The following is a 20795-nucleotide window of genomic DNA, read 5'->3' on the forward strand; positions in this document are numbered from 1 at the left end:
CAGCAGCTGAATTCGACAGATATCAAATGAAAGTGAACACACAAGTTGCCCTGTGTCAATTTAATTATTGACACTTGAATTGCTTTCTCTGCTCTATCGCAAACTCTTGGCTACACATTAATAATTATATCATATATATTGGATGTAGGTAGAGTGCTATAAACAAAACAATTTGTCATAAGTGAAGCCTGTAATCAAAGAGAAATGTTGAAATCAGTAGCTGACACAGTAGCTGTGGCAACATGAGAGCAACATCGATTGATGAACATCAATATAAGCCGACATTGAATCCTGAACACAACACTAATTAACCCTTGTACAAAAAAGAACACAGGTAGGGAGTGAGTGAGGGAGGGAGTGAGGTAGAGAGATCGTGGAGCAGTCACATACACACACAACACCTTTACACATAATTAGAGGCCTGTTGACTGCGCCGACAATGAATGGATATGAATGGTAAACAGGCAAAGCCAAGCCAAGCCAAAGCCAAAGCAAGGCAACACGTTACCAAGCATGTCCAGCGTGTCATCCATTCATTAATCCACATCCACAAACACATATTGAAATGCCAATGGGAAGGCGGCGGCAGCAGCACCTAAGCGATGCTGTCCACAACGATGCAACTGTCTTGCTATGCTTTGTATGTGTATGTGTGAGTGTGTGCAATCGGCGGCGGCACAACAACAAAGCCACAAGAGCCTATTAGCCACAATAAAGAGGCATCTTCGTCGTCGTCGTCGACGTCGAGTCTCAATTCTATTATGTGCTCAATGCTATGCAGATGAATGGGGCTGCTTGGAATGGGTTCGACTTGGCTGTGCTGAGCTGTGCTGTGTTCTGTTTGGAGATGTGTTTGCTCGCCAGATGCCATTACAATGTAAATACAAGAAAAGTTCAATCGGCAACTTGATGCGGGTCTTTCACAAGCAGGGGAGCAGGGGCAGCAGGGTAGGGGGCTCATAGCACACGTAGAAAGCCATTTCATTAGGCAGCAGACGTCGACTTCGACGTTGAGGTCTCCATCCGAGTTCCCGACTGTTCAACAATTGATCAAATATCATAATTTATCAAATGACAATGCGACGGCGGCCTCTGTGAGGCAACGGCCCCGATCTATCCATCCATCCACATATCTATCTATCTCTAGCTATCTCTATATATATATATGTATATACATACATTTCTCTGTATGTCCGGACAACTTGTTTGCTTGCCCCAATCCCCACACCCATTTGTGGCTGGCTGGCTGGCATCTTTGGTGTCTGTCACGGCGCGGGTATTTTTTGGTTTTTTTCCGTTTCTTGCTTTTTGAAAGCTACAACTTAATTTATTTGAACAATTTAGTCTGACACAACAGTCCCAGAATCCCAAACAGAGCCATTTGACTTGTCTTGTTCTTATTTATACCGATGGCCCTGCCCAATGAAGCTATCAAAGCTATCTATTTAGCATAATTGCAGGCCATGCCCGAGCCGATTGTTCTCTGGTCTGCCCGTGGTGCCGCTTGGTGGTCTCCAACTAGCCCAGCCCAAGAGTCACAGTGGAACAGATGCGATAAAAACTGGCATTAAATACTTTTAATTGATGTAGTTTTCACTCCTCGTATTCGTATAAAGTAGTTGCCTTTTGTTCTATAACAAAATTGTTGACACAAAATTGAATGTGAAAATCAAGTAAACACATTTTGCGCATATTTTTTTTTGAAAATGGACAATGGACATAAAGTTGCCAGCACTAAAGCGGAGCGTTGCTGTTGCAACTGCAAGCAGAAGCTCGATCCGCATCAGATTTTTGAGGAGAACATTGAAGATATTGCCAAAAGTTTGGCACAGATAATGGTCATCTGTGGCATCAATACCAACAAATCCTGCAATGCCAAATCGATCATCAAGCGTGCCTTTGTCTACCACGAAAAGATCCGGACACGTTGTCCGCCGACGGCGCCTCAGAATACACATCTGCATCGGGATGACATGTTGCAAGCGTTGCGCATCAAGTGTGAAATGGAAAGTGTTGAGGCGATGCTCACCTATGCGATCATTAAGCGTGCCTTCAAGGCTTTCTTTCACGGCAAACCGGATAGGACGATCAGCAATCCAATTGTGGATGCCATGGTGATACACAAGCAGAAGTCCGCCTGGTTGCATGCCGCATACAAGACGGCCAAGATCTTTGACAACTACAAGACGGCGTTCTTCTGGGCCCACAAGTCCTATGAAAAGCAAATCAATCAGGTCTACCGTGGTCTATATGACCGCATGAGTGCTCGCTCGAATCCGCTAATGATGCCAACTTGTGCGTGCCGCAATTGCTCGAAGAAGGAGATACCCGGACATCCGAAGCCGGGAGAAAAGGTTCGCGACAAGTTCAAGCTAGCGGATTGCGCTGATCTGCCCAAGGAATGCATTCTCTGCGGCCTCCAAGTGCCTAAGGCAATGCCTGGTGTGAGGGTGAAGCGACCACGCCCCATTGTCAACCATGAACTGAAGCTGCCACGTTGCCACAACTGCAATTCACCGCTGCTGATCTGTGAGTGCAACATCGATGAGCTAACGGGCGAGTTGTATGGCGAGTGTGGTCAGGATTCGTACAAGGTCAAGTGGTATCGCTTGGAGGATCAGCAGCCGCAGAAGTCATCGAAGAAAGTTGCCACTGAAGATGATGGCGATACAAGCTATGAGGATGCCGAGGAGCCTTCGGTTGATTGGGAGAATCATCATTGTCCCATCGATTGTGTGCATGACAGCGCCAGTGAATCCTCAAATGTTTGCCATTCGGATCCCATCTCCAGTTCGATTGTGGATGAAACTAGTTCCTCGTTTACCACTTGCTCTGATGCCGATAGCTTGGATATTGTAGACAAGTTGGAAAAGTATCTGAACAAGTTGTGGGCGGATGATGTTGCCGCTCAACGTAATCCAAATACGTACTTGTCAAAGACTGTGTTTCCACCTAAGGCGCCCTCCGAGCCTTGCAAACGCTAGAAAACTACTTTTGCTATTTGTCTTTCAAGCATTTGATTAGTTTTGCACTCAAATAAAGTCTTGCTTTAAAGTAGTCTGTAACTAACAATTGTTAAGCTGATTTTGTTGCGGCTTTTGAGTGTGGTTTGAACTAGTTTCGACTACATTGAAAGCTTTTAGTGTTTGGTTGAATTTAATTTTAATTCAGGGGGAAAATTAAAGAAATAATTTTATATGGAAAACAGCGGATGCTGCAGTCGGGTTTTAGTTGACAATCTGGCATATTTTGTACTGTATGGAATATTTAGTTATGTAATAGTATATCTATATACCAAATAAAGCCTTCAGTTTATCTTTGTACTTCTTGAGTATATTAATTTGGTATATGTTGAGAATAATACCGAATAATCGAGCACACTCGACTGTAGCTTTCTTTCTTGGTTTGTAATCATATATCCATATACCAAACATAGTTTTCGATATATTTCAGTATTTTGTAATACATTATTTCGGTATATTTAGAGAATAATACCGAATAGTCAAGCACACTCGACTGTAGCTTTCTTACTTAGTTTGTAATCATATATCCATATACCAAACATAGTTTTCGATATATTTCAGTATTTTGTAATACATTAATTTGGTATATTTTGAGAATAACACCGAATAGTCGAGCACATTCGACTGTAGCTTTCTTGTTTTGTAATCGTATATCGATATACCAAATATAACCTTCAGTATATTTAAGTATTTTTTAGTTTATTAACTTGGTACATATTGCGAATAATAGCGCACTGTTTTACTTTTATTAAAAATGGGTGCTTGTTCAAAAAGTTTTTCACCTTAGGGAGTTGTCTAGCTTTTGTTTTCATTAAGTGAGCGAATATTTTTGAAAGTTCTAGTACAATTGTTTGTGTAGTATCAAGCTTTCTAGAGTATCAACCTTTGCAGAGTATCATCCTAACCATCATCAATTATATGTTAAGCGCCACTTTTAGCTGCCTCTGAGATCACACCTTCAACTATTCGAATCGCAGTTGCCACCTCAATGCGAGTAGCACAGCAGGAGGCAATGCTTTGCCTGAGGATCGCCCACATGCGAATTGGAGCCAGGCGGCTGCTTATCGGGGTGTCGCTGGGAGTCGCAGATCGCGAACCTGACAATGGCCACTTAAATGCCATTGCCAGTTGTAATCGCTGTTAAATTGCTGCCTCAGCTACTGTTGTCAACAACTGCTGCCTGACTTCTTCTTTGCTCTTCTCCCCCTCCGTTTTTGCAAAAGCTTCCACATAAATCGCTCGCATTATCTGTGAAGTTGCATCGCAAACGCGAGACTGGATTTGGTGGGATTCTAACATTGCGAGTAAGGCACGGGTTAAAGCCTGGAGGCAGTTCGTAGTCCTCATCGTCGTCGCCTGCTTATCAATCTCGGCTCATCTGCACGCAGCCAGACACTGGCGAGGTAAAGAACATCTTCTGCGAAAAATAATTCCGCAACTTGTCACATTTTGTAAGCGTCGGAGACGCCTCTGCGCCAATGTAAAGGTAATGGTAATGGCCTCAACAATTGCACTCCTGTCCCAAGTCCTTGACTGTCACCTAGACTATTTTTGGCAGCTACACAGCGCACACAGCCTCCAGAGGTTGTTGTTTTTTAGGTGCAGTCACAGCTCGTATCTCTAGTCCGCGAACTTTGCTGTTGTTCGTTCTGTGACTGCACATTTGCATATAGATTTATTTTTATGACCAACACAATGCATTCGCGACGTTCGAGTCTTGCAATATTTATATGTGAGTGAGATCGAATACATTTCGAAAAAAAAAATAGTGTAGAAATAGTTGAAGAGTTGTTTTCCCATTGATGCAATTGTTATTGATTCCCTTTTAGCTAATCTCTTCACTTAATAATCATATTCGAAGTTATGAAATATTTTCATCTCACTTGGCAAATCTTTAATTGTGATGTTCGCGCATCAGGAATCAAAGTGGCTTCACTGATGCCACACTTATGTACTAGTATGTGTGGAGTCGTGTCGAGTAAACATACACACAAAAATAAAAAAGAAAATAGAAAATATGAAAAAGCTCTCTAGCAGTCAATTGATGAACCATTGAACTTTTGAGAAGGCAATCAAATTTGCGTCTAATGCGATCGATGCTGGATGCTGCTGTGCTGCCAGTTGATTGCAAGTGCCGCTCATCCAGTTTGCCACTTGCCACTTGCCACGAAAACTTCAGCCTCTAGAATGCCCTAGAGATTTCGCTTTGATTATTGTTGGGGCATTGTGGGCTGCTCTGTGAAACTTAATAGTCTTTTTTATAGCTGCACTTTTTCAACTTCAATTAATGAAGTGTCGAGTTGTTAACACCAAAACACAAGCGGTACAACACATACACAAGTTTTCCCCCCCGTCCCTTTCCACTTCTATTTCCAAACATTTCCAACATTTTGCCCACCAAATAACAAAATGTGCCCCCCGAGAGACATGCTGGGAAAAGCCAAGCAGCGCTCGTTCTTACTCTTGCTCGTGCTCTTCCTCTTGCCTGGAAAATGTAAACAAACAAATTAAAACGAGTCGAACGCGGCAATCGCGGCAGACGTCGCCGTCGCCATCGTCGTCGCCGTCTCTCTTTGGTCAGGCTCAATGATGCGGTGCCTCCAGGTGAGAAATTGGGTGCGCCACAATGCTGCCACAAAGTAGTTGGAAGCTGCTCTGGGAAGAGCCCAAAACAAACACAAACAGACTAGAGACTACAGACTGCAGACAACAGAAGCATCAGAAGCTGAAACAGCAAAGCAGCAGAAGCTCTTTAATCTCCCTAAAGCATTTTCCACTTGCCGAGTTTATGAAATCTGTCTGAAGCGTTTGAATGAAGACATTAAATAGGTAGGAACTTAGGCTAAACATTTCTGGAGTCACCAAGTCGTGATCAAGTAGTTAAGTTTTGAATTTAACTGCCCAAAATGAGACTGTGGCCAAAGCAATCAATCTAAGATCCCGTTTTGGTAACAGTTTTAAATATTTTAAATTTGAATTAAAGCATATTAAGCATTCTCAAAGCTTATCAGTTTTCAATGTATTGCCAACTTATCCAACTGCCAAATTTGTGCCAAAGTTTCCCTTTTCAGATTGGCATTGCATGGAAAGAGAGTCTGGTGTCAATTTAATAGTTAACCTGACCGAAAATGACTGTGGGAAAACAGTTGGAGCGTCAAATGATAAACCTGTTTGTCAATTAAACAAAAATATTGTAATAGTTGATAACAGAATGGGCAAACAGAGAAACCATTGCGGAGGCAGATGCCGTGATGAGAACCTTCCCAAGAAACTGAGAACTGAGAACCAAAGAACTACAACTACAACAAGAACAAGAATAAGAACACAACCTGTCAACCCAAAAAGAAGGCTGGGAGTCTCTGGTTCGATGTGCTTGACGCCCGTCAGTTTCATTATCGCCTTGACTTGACTTGGCTTTGGCTTTGCTTTGCCTGCAAGTGGACTGAGGGATTCTCTCAGCCCGGTCTTGTTTTTGTTCTTGTTGTTGTTGTTGTTGCTCTTGCGCCGGCCACTCGCCCGACCCGGCCAGTTCACTCTTGGCTTATTGTTTAGTGAAGCATTTAACTTATAAATATTGTGTGTGGCAAGAAGAAAAGTGTTTTGTGTATGTGATACCGTTTTGAAATGTGCCAGCAACAGACGACGATGGAGCCATGGACAGCAGCCAAGGTGGAGAAGGAGAAGGAGGTGGAGAAGCGGTACGCAATGCCGTGAAATATTTCCCATGACAATTCTGTTTGTTTTTCGTGCATTGTCTGCATCGTCTTGGTTAGTCTTGGCACCTCACCGTCGTCGTCGTCGTCGACGTCGTTCACATCGTGTCGCCCACTCGTTGGTCTCTCAAGTTCACAGTTCTCAGCTTAGAGTTCCCCCTTGGTTGGCCTGGTCCAATCTCTCTGTTTGCTTTATCTATTCTTCAGTGTTGACGCGTCCCTGCGCTTTATTTCCCAGGCAACAGCAGCAGCAACGACAGCGAGACTTTGTCAAACCCTTGAGTCAAGTCGCAATGGACCCCAAAGAGCATTGCCTCTCTAAATGGTCACCCCAAAATGCGGTGCTCTCTCTCCCTAAGCCAAGTTTTGCACACAACAATACGGCAGCCGTCCAGCACGAGTTGGCATCCCAAACATTCCAAGAACCAGTTGCGAAGAATATATATAAACACAATTAAGCATGGCAGGATTTAGGGGAGATGGACTTGTAGATACCCTGCAGGGGTATTTTATTAAAGATTGTATAAATATACAAAAAAAATTTCTGATGATATAGTTTCAGAAATAGTTTTACAAAAATGCTATCAAAATGTTTAAACTAAATATTACAATAACAGGGACAAACAGACAGCACTAATAAGAGTTTAAAATCCTGTTTCAAGTAAATCCTTTGCAAATCCGAAATTTGGCCAAAATCCTCACACTTTTAATAGTATAAAAAATCCATATGAAAATCCAAAAAAAAATTTAGATGATTTTAAATGAAAGATTGCCTAAGATGAGCATACTAATGTACGATTTATTGAAATTTCGCACAATCAAATAGGTTAACAAATAAGTTTAGAAAAGTACTATCAAAATGTTTAAACTTGCACCTTAATATAATAGCAAGACCTTTAAATCCCTTTCCGAAAAAATCTCATTTAAATCCAAAATATATAGCCAAGTCCCAACATTTTCAATAATAACGAAAATCCATAAGAAAAAGCTTAAGCAAAAAATAGATAATTTAATATAACAGCACTAAGAACTAAAAATCCTTTTCAAATCCAAAATATGACCCCAATTTTAATAATACCAAAAATCCACAACAAAAATCGTTAAATTTCGACAAAGGCAAAACAGGCTTTATGACAAAGTTAAAGTTTTTAAAGGGCAAACCTGAAAGAGTATAATTATTGGCTCTAAAACCGTCGCGTCGCGTCGCGTCGGCGAGGTCAATGGAGTGCCGCCGAAATTCCGTGGAATAAAAATATTTAACTCGGCCAATTTGGCGAGCGATAATTATGATTGGGATTCGCTAACAGATCATCAGGCCGACCAACCCAAGCGGTTGGTGCTATTCGAACATTGGTATTGAGTCCACCACTGGAGGAACGCGTCAGGATTGCGATGTGGTCGCGGCTGCTGTTGTAGTCGATGACACAGTTCGCAGTAAGGTTGTTTGATCTGCTGCAGCCGATACTTCGAATGCCACCAGAAGAATTGTTCGTACAACATTGGTTCTTCAGCAACTTGCTTCAGATGCTGAGCCAAGTCTTTGGGTGAGTTGAATTGCTGACTGCTAATGTAGGAGCCGGGTGGTGCAAGTTGCGTTAGATTGCTGCCACCAATGAGCACGGGCACCACAAAGTTAGCCAGCGCCATGTAGAACTGAGGGTGCACAAAGTCCGGACATACGCTGGGATCGAAGATCAGCATGAACTTGTAGTGAGAGCAGCTAAGAGGAGAGTGTATAGTAAATGTATTTCTTAAGTTGTTTTCAAAAGGATTCCTCGACTTACTCTTGATACTGATTGCAGCCCATAAACGCATCGAGTTCGATGTGGTTGCGCAGTTCCTGCAGATAAAGACTTTCGGGCAGCGAATAATCATTCACTGAGTACATCATGTAGACAGCTAGCAAGTGTTTTCTCTTCAGTTTGATGCGGAAATCATATTGCTGCTGCACTGTCCACGTTTCCATAAAGTTCTCATTTGGCCCATCAAATTGCTGCACTCGAGTACCGATCTCACCGAGTCTAGAGAAATAATGCGATGACCAAACTAAATCCGAATCTAGGCGGTAGCTCATTGTAAAGTTAAACGGAGAGTTGTCATGATCATAAAGTGGATTTTGTGCCAGACTCAAGGGAGATGTGCTTGCCAACACCATCAGATAGTTGGGTGTGTGCTTGATATCCTTCAGCTGATGTAGAGAGTAAGGACGATCCACGTTGACAACAACAGCATCAATGTTTCCTTTGTAATAATTACGATTGGCGGTCACCAGGCAACCGCATTGCAGTGGCGTCCAATCGGGAGCATCTTCTGATTCATTCCAAATGAGTATAGCTAATCCGTTGGATTTGTGACTAATTGCGGTGCTTAGACGATGATGTGGCATCAAATGCAAAATCAAGCTGATTATGCATAAGATTAGAATACATCTTATAATGATTCTATTGAGATGACCGCCAACGTAGTGATAAGGATTCATTGAACGGGAACGGGAATAAGTTGGTGTTGGCTTCGATGGATTGGATACTTCATTGTTGGGTAGAAGGTGGACGGAATGATGCCGTTGAAGCAATGTTTCCTTGGCTGATTCGTTGTCCAACTGGGCATCAAGTTTATCGCTAAGAATTTTGTCTGCTGGCATCTCAAATCGATTAACAATCGTTTAATATTTGATTTTTGAAAGCTAACAGTTTTGTGAACATGAATTTATGTTAAAGACAGAGCTGGGCCAACTTAGGCTTTAGTTATTTTAATAAATATATGATATAGCATAGACAGGCTAATTTGTTTTTTGATATTAATTTTAGGCCTTCAATATTTCTTCCTTCTTTTTGACAAATTAAAAATAAATTCGAATAGTTTCTTAATTATATATTTATTATGTTAAAGTACAAGCTACAAACTTATTAAAAGCAGTAATAAAAGGTATCAAAGACTATTTAGTTACTTTAGAAATAATAGTTATTAACTTGACACTTGTATTGTGTCCACCACTTGGAGAACTCTTCGGGTTGACGCTGTCTCTTCGGCTTCTTCAGTTCAGCACAGATAGAACAATAGGGTTCTCTTATTTGGTTGAGCTGATACTTTGAATGCCACCAGAAATATTGTGCATATAAATGTGATTCTGCGCTGACTTTGATTAAAAACTGTGCTAATCTTTTGGCTGACACAAAATCGGCTCCATCTATGTAAGATCCGGGAGGAACGAGTTGGCTAATATTTCCAGGACTAATGACCACGGGCACCACAAAGTTCAGCATGGCCTTATATATATGTAAATTTACAAAGTCCGGGCAGGAAGTAGGCTCAAATATCAGCATAAATTTGTAGGACGAGCAGCTAAGGGAGAATTGAATTGATTATATGATATGTCATTGCAAAGCATTAAAATTCTTATACTTACTCATTGACGATTGCGCAGTTTTGAATGTCGGTAAGATTCATGTGCTGCTGCAGATTCTCCAAGTAAACAATCTGTGATCTGGTAGTATAGCTATCATTGAACGATATATAGCCTGCAAGGAATTCTTTTCCCTCCAGGCGATGACAAAGCGTAGATTTCATTTCCGTATTCATCATAAAATTCCTGTCCGGCTGATCAAATTTGATGACTGGTTGAAGAGTCAGTGTTGAGAAATAGTATTCAGCTAATCTTATATCCGAGTCCAAGCGATAGCTCATGGTAAAGTTAAAGTAATATGGACTATACTCCGTTAGTGGATTCTGTGCAATAATCAATGGATTCTTTGCTGCAAACACAAGTAGAAAGTTTTCTGTATGCGAAATCTTCTCCAAACCCAACAAAGAGTAGGGTCGATCCGCATTAACGATGACAGCATCTATTATTAAACTGGCATAATTACGTCCCGTTATTATGCAGGGACATTTATAATCCTCCAATCCCTCATTCCATATAACAACCGTTGGTGTTTTTAGTTGATTGTCGATGTTGTTTTGATAAGTCCGCGGCATCAAGTAAATGAGCAAAAGAATTACGCATAGACAGAAGATCCACTTCAGAACTAACATAAAACGACCGTTTAATAGATTCCATGGATTGCGGCGGGAGGCGCGAACACTTGGGCGTGGGCGTGGTCGTGTATATATTGATACTTCACCATCAATGTCTGCATCAGTCGCTGCTTGGATATCTTCATTTCGGGTCCGAGGTGTTTCCACTTTTTGCAGTTCCGTCAACTCAATTTCTTGATTGTTTGCCATTTTAGATAAATAAATTATCTAACTATTGTATAATTGTCTTGAATATCGAATAGAGATGGAACTTGCTTACTGATCTGCGCCAACTACGATGAACTCTGAGATTACAAACTTAACATTAAACGTCATTGAAACGGCAAAACATTAAATTTCTACATGGTTTCCTTGTATTTTCTATGATTCCTTTATTGAAAACTCAACCAAAACAATATAAAAACACACCTTTCTTTAAAGCAGAACCAATCTAGTTCGTTCTTAACACATGTAAATTGATAATCAATCACCAGTCGATTACATTAACGCAATTTTGTTGTCATGTGAATGAATTATCGCAAAATTTGCAATTCTCTGTCTCGATTGAAAAGTATCGCATCGCATTTGAAGTTTGTGTATTGGTGCTTTAGCACATGAGGAACTTGTGAATTTCCGATTTGGCACTTTCCATGGCGGGATAGAATTCATGCAGTCGGGCAGGAACTAAAACAGGAACAAAGTAATCAATCATTTTTGCCAAAAAACCATCAGAAACATGACAATCCGCCAGAAATTTTGCGTAATTCCCACAGTTGCTGTTTTTTTTTTGCTAGTCAGCGGAAATAAAGAAGGAGGAGGAGGCAGAGGAGAAGCGAGGTGGGATAACTGGGCACGTTCTGGGCATGGCCTGGTCAATCCATCGATGATATATCACTGCAATTTCGCAAATATTCATTTGGCAGCTCATTTCAAATGCGACACGCAAACTCGCCAAGGATGTCGCGCCAGCTGAGACTGAGCTGAAGAGTTCGAGTTCGATAGGGAAACGTGCTGATGTGTCGCTGCTCTTTGTGTTGTTAACTTGCCACGCCTATGACGCACACACAATAGGTGCAACAAAAGAACTGAAAATGAAAACGGGCAATAAGCTTGCAATTTTCACATTGACAAGAGAGAAAGAGATGAGAAATGAGGAAGAAGATAGTCGAAGAAGTCGAAGGATGGCAATGGGGCACGTAGCAACAGTTGCCATGCAAATTGGCAGCGCCAGCGCTTGATAAATAATGCCCCGTTTATGTGCGAAAGTGAAATGGAATTGCCAAAGTGCCAGACGGGACCAGAATTGGGATTGCGATTGCGATTGAAGTGGAGGGGATTGGAAACACTGTTGCTGAACGAAATGGAAGCTGGAGTGCAGCTTGCTTGACATTAGAAGAGGTGAGGAACGAAGTTGAAAACCGAAAAACGAGATGCAAACAACGAAACACATATAAATTTTAATTATTCCTGCGAATCCGACGACGATGACGACCAAAGTTTAAAGGCAACTGAACGAGATGGCAAATCGGTTGCAAAACAAAAAGCGTAGCAAAACAAAAGACGGCAAAATACGAATGAATGCATTTGGAGATTGGGAGACTGGAGACTGAGGCGCTGGTCCAATACAGAATCCGAATCCCCGAGCGTTGCTTGTTGAACGCGATTTTCTGAAGTCCACGTCGCAAGCAAGTCAAAGTCAGAGAATGGAATTGAAATTCCATTGTGAATTTTGGGGGCGTTGCCGCGTCGAAAAATGCAATAAATATGCATATGAGAGAGCGCGCTGGAGGAGAATTATGGCTCCTCGGTTGGGCAAAAAGATTTGAATAATTTGGTTCCCACACTCTCAAAGAGTTCCAGTTCCAGTTCCAAATGTGCAAGCCAATGATGATGATGGAGATGGCGGCTACCAAAGTCACAATTTTAATTAAAGTTATTAATAGGCCTGCCAGTTGAGTTGCTCTCTATGTGATTTACCTGTTTTTATTTTTATTTTTATTTTTACTTTGTGTCTGACCACATGACACAGACATTCCGCGTGGCAGGCATTTAGTCGGTTAGTCGTCGGTTTGTTGAAGGTGTCCTTAGCCTCAATTAAATGTGTGCCGCACACATTGTTGGCAACTGCTTAATTATCGATCCGCAGCGGTTCGATACAACCAACGAACGACAAACGAATGAAACAAGAACAGAACAAAGAAAGGACGCCGGCGGCAAAGTCGCCACCTCAGAGAGACGCCGCTCAAATTGGACTTGATTGCGCTGTCTTCGGATTAAAAAATCAAGCAACAGAGAGAAAGAGACAGAGAGGAATTTTGTTCGAAGGGGGCACGAATTAACATGTAATTATCTCAGCTTGGTCTTGGACCACAAATGAAACGCAACGAATCGTCGGCGACACCCGAAAACAAAAACAAACTCCGTCTTGTTAGAGTTGGACAGTCAGGCAATCTTCAGGATACCTAATCGAAGTGGCAAACGTGGCATTGGCCTAGGCAGCTGCCACAGCGCTTGTGTGTTGCATGTTGCTGGGTGTGTCCGTCTTAGCCTCGATGCTGTTCCTTTTTTGTTGTTGACCACCCGCGCTAGTGGCGCTAAAGTTGTCAGTCGCCTCGGTACCCTAATTAGGTGCTATCTACGCGTTCCAATTATTGCCTAACTGCCTGCTTATTGATGCTGCCGACTCGGCAAACTCTCTTATGGTTTTCCCTTCTCACTTTCACTGGCAATTGCTTGACGTCACTCGCTTGAGTCACGGCGGAGTCTCACGCCTTTTGGCGCCACTCGAAAGCAACATTCACATGCAACGCATTCAATGCTCTGACCCACAAAACCTCCAACTCATTCATCAGGCAATCAAATCTGAGTAGTTCAGTGATTATCAGTGCCCGGTACCGAAAGCATTCACAAATCTTTTGCACAATTGTCCGCCGCCTCCACTAAATGTTGTTGTTGTTGATGTTCTCGGTTGTTATTGTTGTGTCATCCGCATAAACAGTTTGATGATGATGGCAATCAAGTAAAGTTTGGCCCCGTTGGGCAATTGCGAGCTGCTCGCTTTTTTTGTCGCGATCAGCGCAAATTCAACGCTCCTAAGTGGGGCCTCCCAGCAGCAATAGAGAGGGCGATAGCTGGAGGAGGAGGCAGACGAGGTGAAGGCTTTGTGGCAGCGATGACACATGCCTGCCCGGATGCAGGCACTTGCTGCCAGCTCCGTTGATTGATGCGACGCGATGCGATGCGCTGACGTTTTGATAATGGCATATGGAAAATTATGTAAACCAGGAATTCCGGTTGAACATTTTCGAAAAACGAAAATTCTACAGAACTTTGAGAGAACTTTAGCATTTTAGTTGTGCCCTTTGTCAGTCTTACGAAATTACTTTCTTTGTCTTTGATTCATTTTCCGGATTATGAAACTAAAAAAGTTTTTCACTGCTCTTTCACTTGCTTTACGTTTTCATATTTTTCTGTGCAGTTTTTATACACGTTACTCATAGGGTAAGAGGGTATTATAACTTTGTGCCTGCAGGAAATGTATGTAGCATACAGAAGAGGTCTTTATGATTCATGCAAATTGGGATACGATCATATACAAATTTTAGAATTTATTTAAAAAATAATTTTATATGGGAAAAATGCCTACTTTAATGCAATCTGGTATGTTTTGTACTTTATGGTATATATCGATATACCAAAATAGCATTCGGTATATCTTAGTATTTTCAGTATATTAAGTTGGTATATTTTAAGAACAATTCCGCACTGTGCGGCTTTTATTTAAAATGCTTTGATTGATAATCTGGTATATTTTGAATGTAGTAGTATGTCAATATACCATAAATGCCATTCGGTATAATAATATTATTATTAATAATAATTTTAGAATAATTTCACATTGTTTTCGGGTATTTAACAGTCCACCTCTCTCGACCTTCTCACTATTTCATCTTGCGCTTCATATTTAATTTATTTTGCTCTTCCCGTGAAAATATTTTAGTTAGTAGCTTCGTTTTTTTTCCGCTTCAAACTGCTGCACTAATTTAACATTATGCCAGTCCTTTTATTGCTCATCACATTTTTTATTCCTTACTTCCCCTTAGCGTGCAGACTCGCTTCCTTTGTCCTTGTTGTGCTGTTGGGCCCATTCTTAAACTTCACTCCCACTTCGCTCTTCGGGGTCTCTCTCGTTGGTCATGTCTCTAGGGACGACAATTCGCTACCGTGACGTCGAGACAGGGGCAATTATGTAAATATGCGGAGGCGCCTGTTCCGGCGGCACAGACGCCGCTGCGTACACACAGAGTAGGAGTAGGGACAATGGAACAACCGCAATTTTTGCCTTCCATTTGGCGAATGGATGCGTGACAAAACGCAGAAAACATTGGGCTGCAGAGCAAAACACAATGAGACCAATGAGAGACACAAAAAAGAGACACAAGGACATTGTCGAGGTCAGAACAATAGGCGCGCACCGCGGGAGTGGCAGCGAGCAGCGAGGTCAAAGGTCAGCCGCGCTAATGTTGTGCTAATTGCAATTGAAACTGTGACACAGAAGTCTAAACAATATACAGAATAGGCCGACGACACGAGACAGCGGCGCTTAGCCTAATTGAAGTGTCCTTGGCCTCGAAGATTTACGACAACGCTCGAAATGAAGGAGGTAGTTGCATGCAACACGGTCGCGCCTCATTGCCAGCGAAAGCAGCTTCATCATCAGATAATACACATTTATATATTTCCCATATGTATGGATATGAAAATAAATAAAATTAATTAATAATTTAATGTAACTTAAATGTACAGTGCAGTATATAATCAAAGTGTCATTAGTGTATCAACAAATAAAGCGTATGGAAAATTTTTTATACCCTTCTAACCTATGGCAGGAAATGTATGTAACGGAAGAAGGCATCTCCGACCCTATAAAGTATATATATTCTTGATCAGCGTCAACGGCCGAGACGATATAGCCATGTCCGTCTGTGTGTCAAATTTTTGCCACGCCCCCTTCCGCCCCCGCAAATAAAAAAAATCGAATAACAAGCGTAATTTTAAAGTTTGAATTGCGAATTTTGATATGTACAATAATAACTATAGTAGTTATGATTCCTGAGAATTTGGTTGCGATCTGATAAAAATTGTCGAAGTTATTAAAGAAATACTTTTGTATAAGCAAAAACGCATATTTACTAGGGGTCTTAGTTGCTTTGGCTGACAATCTGGTATATTGTGCTGTCTATGGTATATTTTGAATGTGTTACTATATCTATACTATATAGATTAAATAAGTCGTAATATGCAGTTGCAAATTCCTCGATATTTGTCATTTCAATAATCGCTTTCTACCGTATAAATACATACACATTACTTTTGTAGATGTGAAGCCGCCGCCTGAGCTGTTGATGGAGGTTACAATCGATTTGACCAGCTTTAAAAGCGAACCCGGCACAACAAACGACAAGCCCAAGGCGGCGAATTGTGGAAAGAATGCTGCGGCCTTTGAAACGGAACGTTTGCTCATCCAGTTGGTGAGTGAACAACCGGCGCTGTATAATAGTCAACATGTGCGCTTCAAGGATGATGGATACAAGGAGCTGTTGTGGCAACTGATTGCCACCAAAGTGGGCAAAGAGTGGAGCAATTGCATGAGCCTTTGGGCCGAGTTGCGGCATCGCTACCAGCGACATGTGCAGCGACGTCGTCGTCGCTATCGCGTTGGCAAACGTTACGCCTCGCTGCTGCATGAGGAGCAGCTGCTTTTCCTGTATCCCCACGTGGCCAGGATGCCGCTGCAACGTCAGACGCCAGAGGATCAACATACCAGCAACGCTGACGACGACGATGATGATGAGGTGACCATTGTGGCGCCACAACCTGAGATTATTATCGATGTGGACAAGGTGGCCATTGAGAACTATAAACTGAACGGAGAACAGTTGCGTCTGATCGATCATAGCATTAGCTCCAATTGCAGCTCCACAACGAGCTTTGCGCTGCCGCGCATCGAGGCCGACATTAGCGTGTTGCCACTGGCAACAAGCGAGGCAGTTGCAGTTGCTCCTCCCAGGACTTCCATTATCTCAGTTGTGCCCAACAGCAGACTCTTTCCGCCTGGCAGCGACAAGGCCAACAACAACAGCGGCAACTCGAGCGGCGACAGCAACGCGAGCAGTGGCAACAACTTGAAAAGCAGCGAAAGCGACAACATTTATGAGCCTGGCATTGTGACTTATTTGTCCAAAAAATCGCTCAAATCGCTACCCATGCCCAGCATTCGTTCCATCAGCAACTATCCCGTAAATATTACCTACACCAACCACAACAGCAAGTCGAACACGAACTCGGTTGCCACTTCGAGTTCTGCGTCAGCAGCAAATTCAACACCAGCTGCGCAATTGTTGCGAGTGGAGTTCCGTGATTGCCCATCGAATGGACGCATGTTGCATGTGACGGTCAACGATGTGCCGATCCAGGCGAATTTCAATATGTCACGCACTGCGCTCTTCATTCGCGAAGTGATGGCCGTGCCACAGCTGCACAGCAAGGAGCCGCATCTGACCAAGAAAATCAACGATCTATGGTCGCAGTTATCCAAAAAGTTTCATCTCCCAGGTAAGCTTAAATTTCTCTTATTTCTTGCTCTTTTTGTTAAGTTAATACTCAATGTACTTCAACCAGTGCTTAGCGAAGATATAAATCAATGACAGCTACTGTTTTAATAGCTTTTATTTTCAATTCAAATCGGTATGATAAACGAGCTATTTCTTTATTGTTTTTGTTAAGTCAAGACACAAACCACAAGCATGCACTTCAACCAGTACTTAGCGAAGATACAAACCAATGCCTGCTTTGAAATATATATGTTATCAACATTATGCTAACGTTTCACTAGCTTTAATTTTAAACAAACCAATTACAGCTTTCAAAAACATTTTTTTTGTGTTAATTCCATTGAAAATTATAGAAAATCTAATCTCACTTAAATTTCCTAAAAACTAACTTCGTTTTTAGATAAATCATACAACATTTTAAATCAATCAATATAATCCAAACGGACGCTACATTGTGAACACCACGCAAATTTAAAAGGTTTTCTTGAAATTCCGGCTCTAAATTTGAATTCAAATTCGTATGCTTTTTTTTGTTTGTGTTGTCAAGACATAAATTACAGCATGTTCTTCAACCAGTACTTAGCGAAGATAAAAACCAATGACTAATTTTATTAAAAAGTATAGAAGATATCTTCTAATATACTTAAAACCGATTTCCCAGCGGATTTTAGATTACTCAAATATCATTTTACAATCAGTTACATTATATAGGGACGAAGCTGACTAAAAGAATCTTTTTAAGAATTTAAGCAATAATTTAACAATATCAACGACATTGAAGCTTAGCTTGTTATTATTATAGAGCTCTGTGACTGATATTTTTATTCTTTGCTTTTTGCAGATGATATTTGTCGCGCCATTTGGACAGTTTTGTCGCACAACATCAATTTGTTTCCACAAATTGCACCCATGGAGGACTTGATGCGTCCGTTTAAGAGCACACTCAAGGTGTGGAAAAAGTCGCATCGTTTTTTCAACGATTTCGATAAAATCGCACGCAAAAACGAATTAATGCTGCACAAGCACGAATTGCCCGCTCTCATGCAACATTGTAAGCGCTACGAGCATCTCTACTGGGAACTGCGTCGTCCACGTCCCGGCGAGTCGGCAAATTCGATGCGGCCTCCTCGTATGTTTACCGAGCAGGAGCGTCACGATGTTTGGCGCGAGGCAAAGGAGAATTTTCCACAAAGTGAGTAGAGTTGTGAATGATTTAGTCAATTAGCAAAGTTATAGACTTTGTTAGAAATCCAGTAAATTTGATTTGATCCAAATAACTTGTGCAATAATTTTAATACCAATTTTCTTAAAAAAAGAACAGCTTTATATTCTGTGCAGATTATGCTATTTTAGTAACTGTCCAAATATCCCTAAATTGTTCGTATTAGTGCTGGAATTTTTATTTTTGATCAATAGAGAACTGAAATTTAGACATAAATAAATCAGAATTGTATTAAAATATTTTCCACAGTTCAAAAGAGTTAAACAAAAGTTTAACAAAAGAGTCCAATGTTTAAAACTAACTTTAATGTTTAGAAATTTTAATGCTCATGATAATAGAGTGATAGTGACAGAGAGAGAGAAATAGAGAGTGAGGCAACAACAGAAATTTAGAAATTAATATATCATAATGATATTTGAGTATTTTCCATAAGTAATCGTACACAAAGAGAGAGAATGAATCCCTATTTCCCCTTTTTTTAATATACTAATTTTTTTTTGTAACGGAATAAAACCTTTATTGCTAATTTGTTTTATTTTGTTTTTGTTTTTTTTTTTTGTTGAGAGAAAATTTTTTTTAATATATTTTTTTGTGTGCGATATTTAATTGGATTGACCGATGTTCGTTGTTGCGCTTCTTGGGTGCAAAGTGAATCATCAGGATGTTTGGTCGACGTTTAAGCTTGCATTCAAGACCTACATGGAGGATCTAGAGCGCGGCATTGAGAATCCCTGGCCACAGAACTGGTGGCATGTCCTGAAGCAACTGAAGTTTCTTATCAATGTGCGTTACCATCCGCTCGATCCGTACTATTATATTGTGCACAACAAGTTCTTGGAGGAGGTGAAACGTTGCAGCATACACGAAGCATTGATGCAACCCCAGGATGATGATGACGACGCCGATGGACGTCGCTCCGCCGCCAGGCACAAGATGCCACCGCTGGACAGCATCTCGGATTCCAGAGAATGACTCGGGAACGGAATCTGAAATGGAAACCGAATCCGATGTCGTTGTTCAGATGCCAGAGGAGCCCGAAACTGACGGTGGAAGTGGCAGACCAGCCAAAGTCAATGGAAGTTGATGGAATTACTTTCCCCCCTTGTATACCTTACAAGAATATAACATTTTAACCTAAGATCAGAAGTGTCCTTTTTTGTTGTGAGAGAATGAAACCCGTTTTCCTTTTTTTTAATATACTAATTTTTTTTGTAACGGAATAAAACTTTTATTGCTAATTTGTTTTATTTTCTTTTTTTTTTTTGTTGAAAGAACATCCGATTGTCGAGTTAGCACAGTTCATTGGCAACGACGATCGACAATTGACCAGCGTCAGCGTATTGAGGGAATCAATGCGTCGCAGTCACTGCCGAAAAACGCGCCGCCTGGATACGCATCTCCAGGGAGTTAAATTCTTCAGGTAAGTTCAGAGATAATGCCACAACTTAACTGATTAAGTAAAAAACAAGTAAGAAAGCTACTGTCGAGTGTGCTCGACTGTGAGATACCCGCAACCCATTTTTAAAGAAAGCGAAACGGTGCAATATTGCTCTTCAAATATACCAATATAATATACCACAAAAATACTAAAAGATATGTCAGATGGTATATTTTTTATGGTACTACATTCAAGATATACTATAGAGTCAGAGTCATAGAGGTAGCAGGTATAAACAGTAAAAGTCTATGAAAGTATGTATGTATGTCATTTGATCATCTCGTTTTTCGATGAGCTGCGAAATTCAAAATAGCATTTATTTTGAAAATTCTTCTTTCGCTATACAAATTGCATTAAAAAAGGAGTTGAAATAAGTAAAAAAGTTGAGTGTACTCTACTCATTTTGAAAAGAAGTAAAAAAGTGCGGTAAATAAAATAAAATATACCAAATTAATAAACTTCAAAAATAATAAAAAATATTATTTTATAATTTTGAAACTAAGGGTGAGCAAAAAAATTTTTTCCTGGGCAAACATGGGCAATTCACTGGACCTAGCTTCTCTGAGCTCCAGAGACCACCCAGTGCCAAAGATCGAGCTGATGCTTTGCTTTCGGTAATATCGTCTGCATTTCAAAACTGACCCATCTCCAGTTTCGATCCAACTTATGAGCAATGTTGCATGTGGGGCACACATCGCATGCGCCTGGGTAATTCAATCCGCCGCACGCGTGTCCACTCTTCAGCTAACTAACGTCCAGTGTTATCCAATT

The 20795-nt window shown here is 41.1% G+C and overlaps 4 protein-coding genes across 4 annotated transcripts; 2 read left to right on the top strand and 2 right to left on the bottom strand.

The window, feature by feature from the left end:
- The first annotated feature begins 1621 nt into the window (after positions 1 to 1621).
- Positions 1622 to 3072, top strand: LOC132792741 (uncharacterized). The gene has a single exon (XM_060802198.1). It carries the CDS (start codon positions 1707 to 1709, stop codon positions 2982 to 2984), a length of 1278 nt encoding a protein of 425 aa, XP_060658181.1. The 5' UTR covers positions 1622 to 1706; the 3' UTR covers positions 2985 to 3072.
- Positions 3073 to 7776: 4704 nt separating this feature from the next.
- LOC132791436 (alpha-(1,3)-fucosyltransferase C) lies at positions 7777 to 9479 on the bottom strand. The gene is made up of 2 exons (XM_060800350.1): positions 8521 to 9479; positions 7777 to 8456 (listed from the first exon to the last, which is right to left on the bottom strand). Exons 1-2 carry the CDS (start codon positions 9375 to 9377, stop codon positions 8048 to 8050), a joined length of 1266 nt encoding a protein of 421 aa, XP_060656333.1. The 5' UTR covers positions 9378 to 9479; the 3' UTR covers positions 7777 to 8047.
- Positions 9480 to 9592: 113 nt separating this feature from the next.
- Positions 9593 to 11043, bottom strand: LOC132791438 (alpha-(1,3)-fucosyltransferase C-like). Its single transcript, XM_060800351.1, has 2 exons — positions 10143 to 11043; positions 9593 to 10078 (listed from the first exon to the last, which is right to left on the bottom strand). The coding sequence occupies exons 1-2, from the start codon at positions 10958 to 10960 to the stop codon at positions 9685 to 9687; spliced, it is 1212 nt and encodes a 403-aa protein (XP_060656334.1). The 5' UTR covers positions 10961 to 11043; the 3' UTR covers positions 9593 to 9684.
- Positions 11044 to 11136: 93 nt separating this feature from the next.
- LOC132791435 (uncharacterized) lies at positions 11137 to 19756 on the top strand. The gene is made up of 4 exons (XM_060800349.1): positions 11137 to 12148; positions 16130 to 17365; positions 18206 to 18556; positions 19236 to 19756. Exons 2-4 carry the CDS (start codon positions 16156 to 16158, stop codon positions 19556 to 19558), a joined length of 1884 nt encoding a protein of 627 aa, XP_060656332.1. The 5' UTR covers positions 11137 to 12148; positions 16130 to 16155; the 3' UTR covers positions 19559 to 19756.
- The last annotated feature ends 1039 nt before the right edge of the window (positions 19757 to 20795 follow it).

The sequence above is a fragment of the Drosophila nasuta genome, chromosome 3 (genome assembly GCF_023558535.2).
Source record: "Drosophila nasuta strain 15112-1781.00 chromosome 3, ASM2355853v1, whole genome shotgun sequence".
Classification (NCBI taxonomy): Eukaryota; Metazoa; Arthropoda; class Insecta; order Diptera; family Drosophilidae; genus Drosophila; species Drosophila nasuta.

What these genes read in the sequence shown, in the direction of transcription:
- LOC132791436 (XM_060800350.1), bottom strand. Translation starts at nt 9,377, where the DNA reads ATGCCAGCAGACAAAATTCTTAGCGATAAACTTGATGCCCAGTTGGAC. An exon ending in GGCTGCAATCAGTATCAAGA is followed by an intron (nt 8,457 to 8,520) that starts GTAAGTCGAGGA and finishes CTCTCCTCTTAG; the next exon opens with CTGCTCTCACTACAAGTTCA.
- LOC132792741 (XM_060802198.1), top strand. Translation starts at nt 1,707, where the DNA reads ATGGACAATGGACATAAAGTTGCCAGCACTAAAGCGGAGCGTTGCTGT.
- LOC132791438 (XM_060800351.1), bottom strand. Translation starts at nt 10,960, where the DNA reads ATGGCAAACAATCAAGAAATTGAGTTGACGGAACTGCAAAAAGTGGAA. An exon ending in AACTGCGCAATCGTCAATGA is followed by an intron (nt 10,079 to 10,142) that starts GTAAGTATAAGA and finishes ATTCTCCCTTAG; the next exon opens with CTGCTCGTCCTACAAATTTA.
- LOC132791435 (XM_060800349.1), top strand. Translation starts at nt 16,156, where the DNA reads ATGGAGGTTACAATCGATTTGACCAGCTTTAAAAGCGAACCCGGCACA. An exon ending in CAAAAAGTTTCATCTCCCAG is followed by an intron (nt 17,366 to 18,205) that starts GTAAGCTTAAAT and finishes TGCTTTTTGCAG; the next exon opens with ATGATATTTGTCGCGCCATT. An exon ending in AAAGGAGAATTTTCCACAAA is followed by an intron (nt 18,557 to 19,235) that starts GTGAGTAGAGTT and finishes TTGGGTGCAAAG; the next exon opens with TGAATCATCAGGATGTTTGG.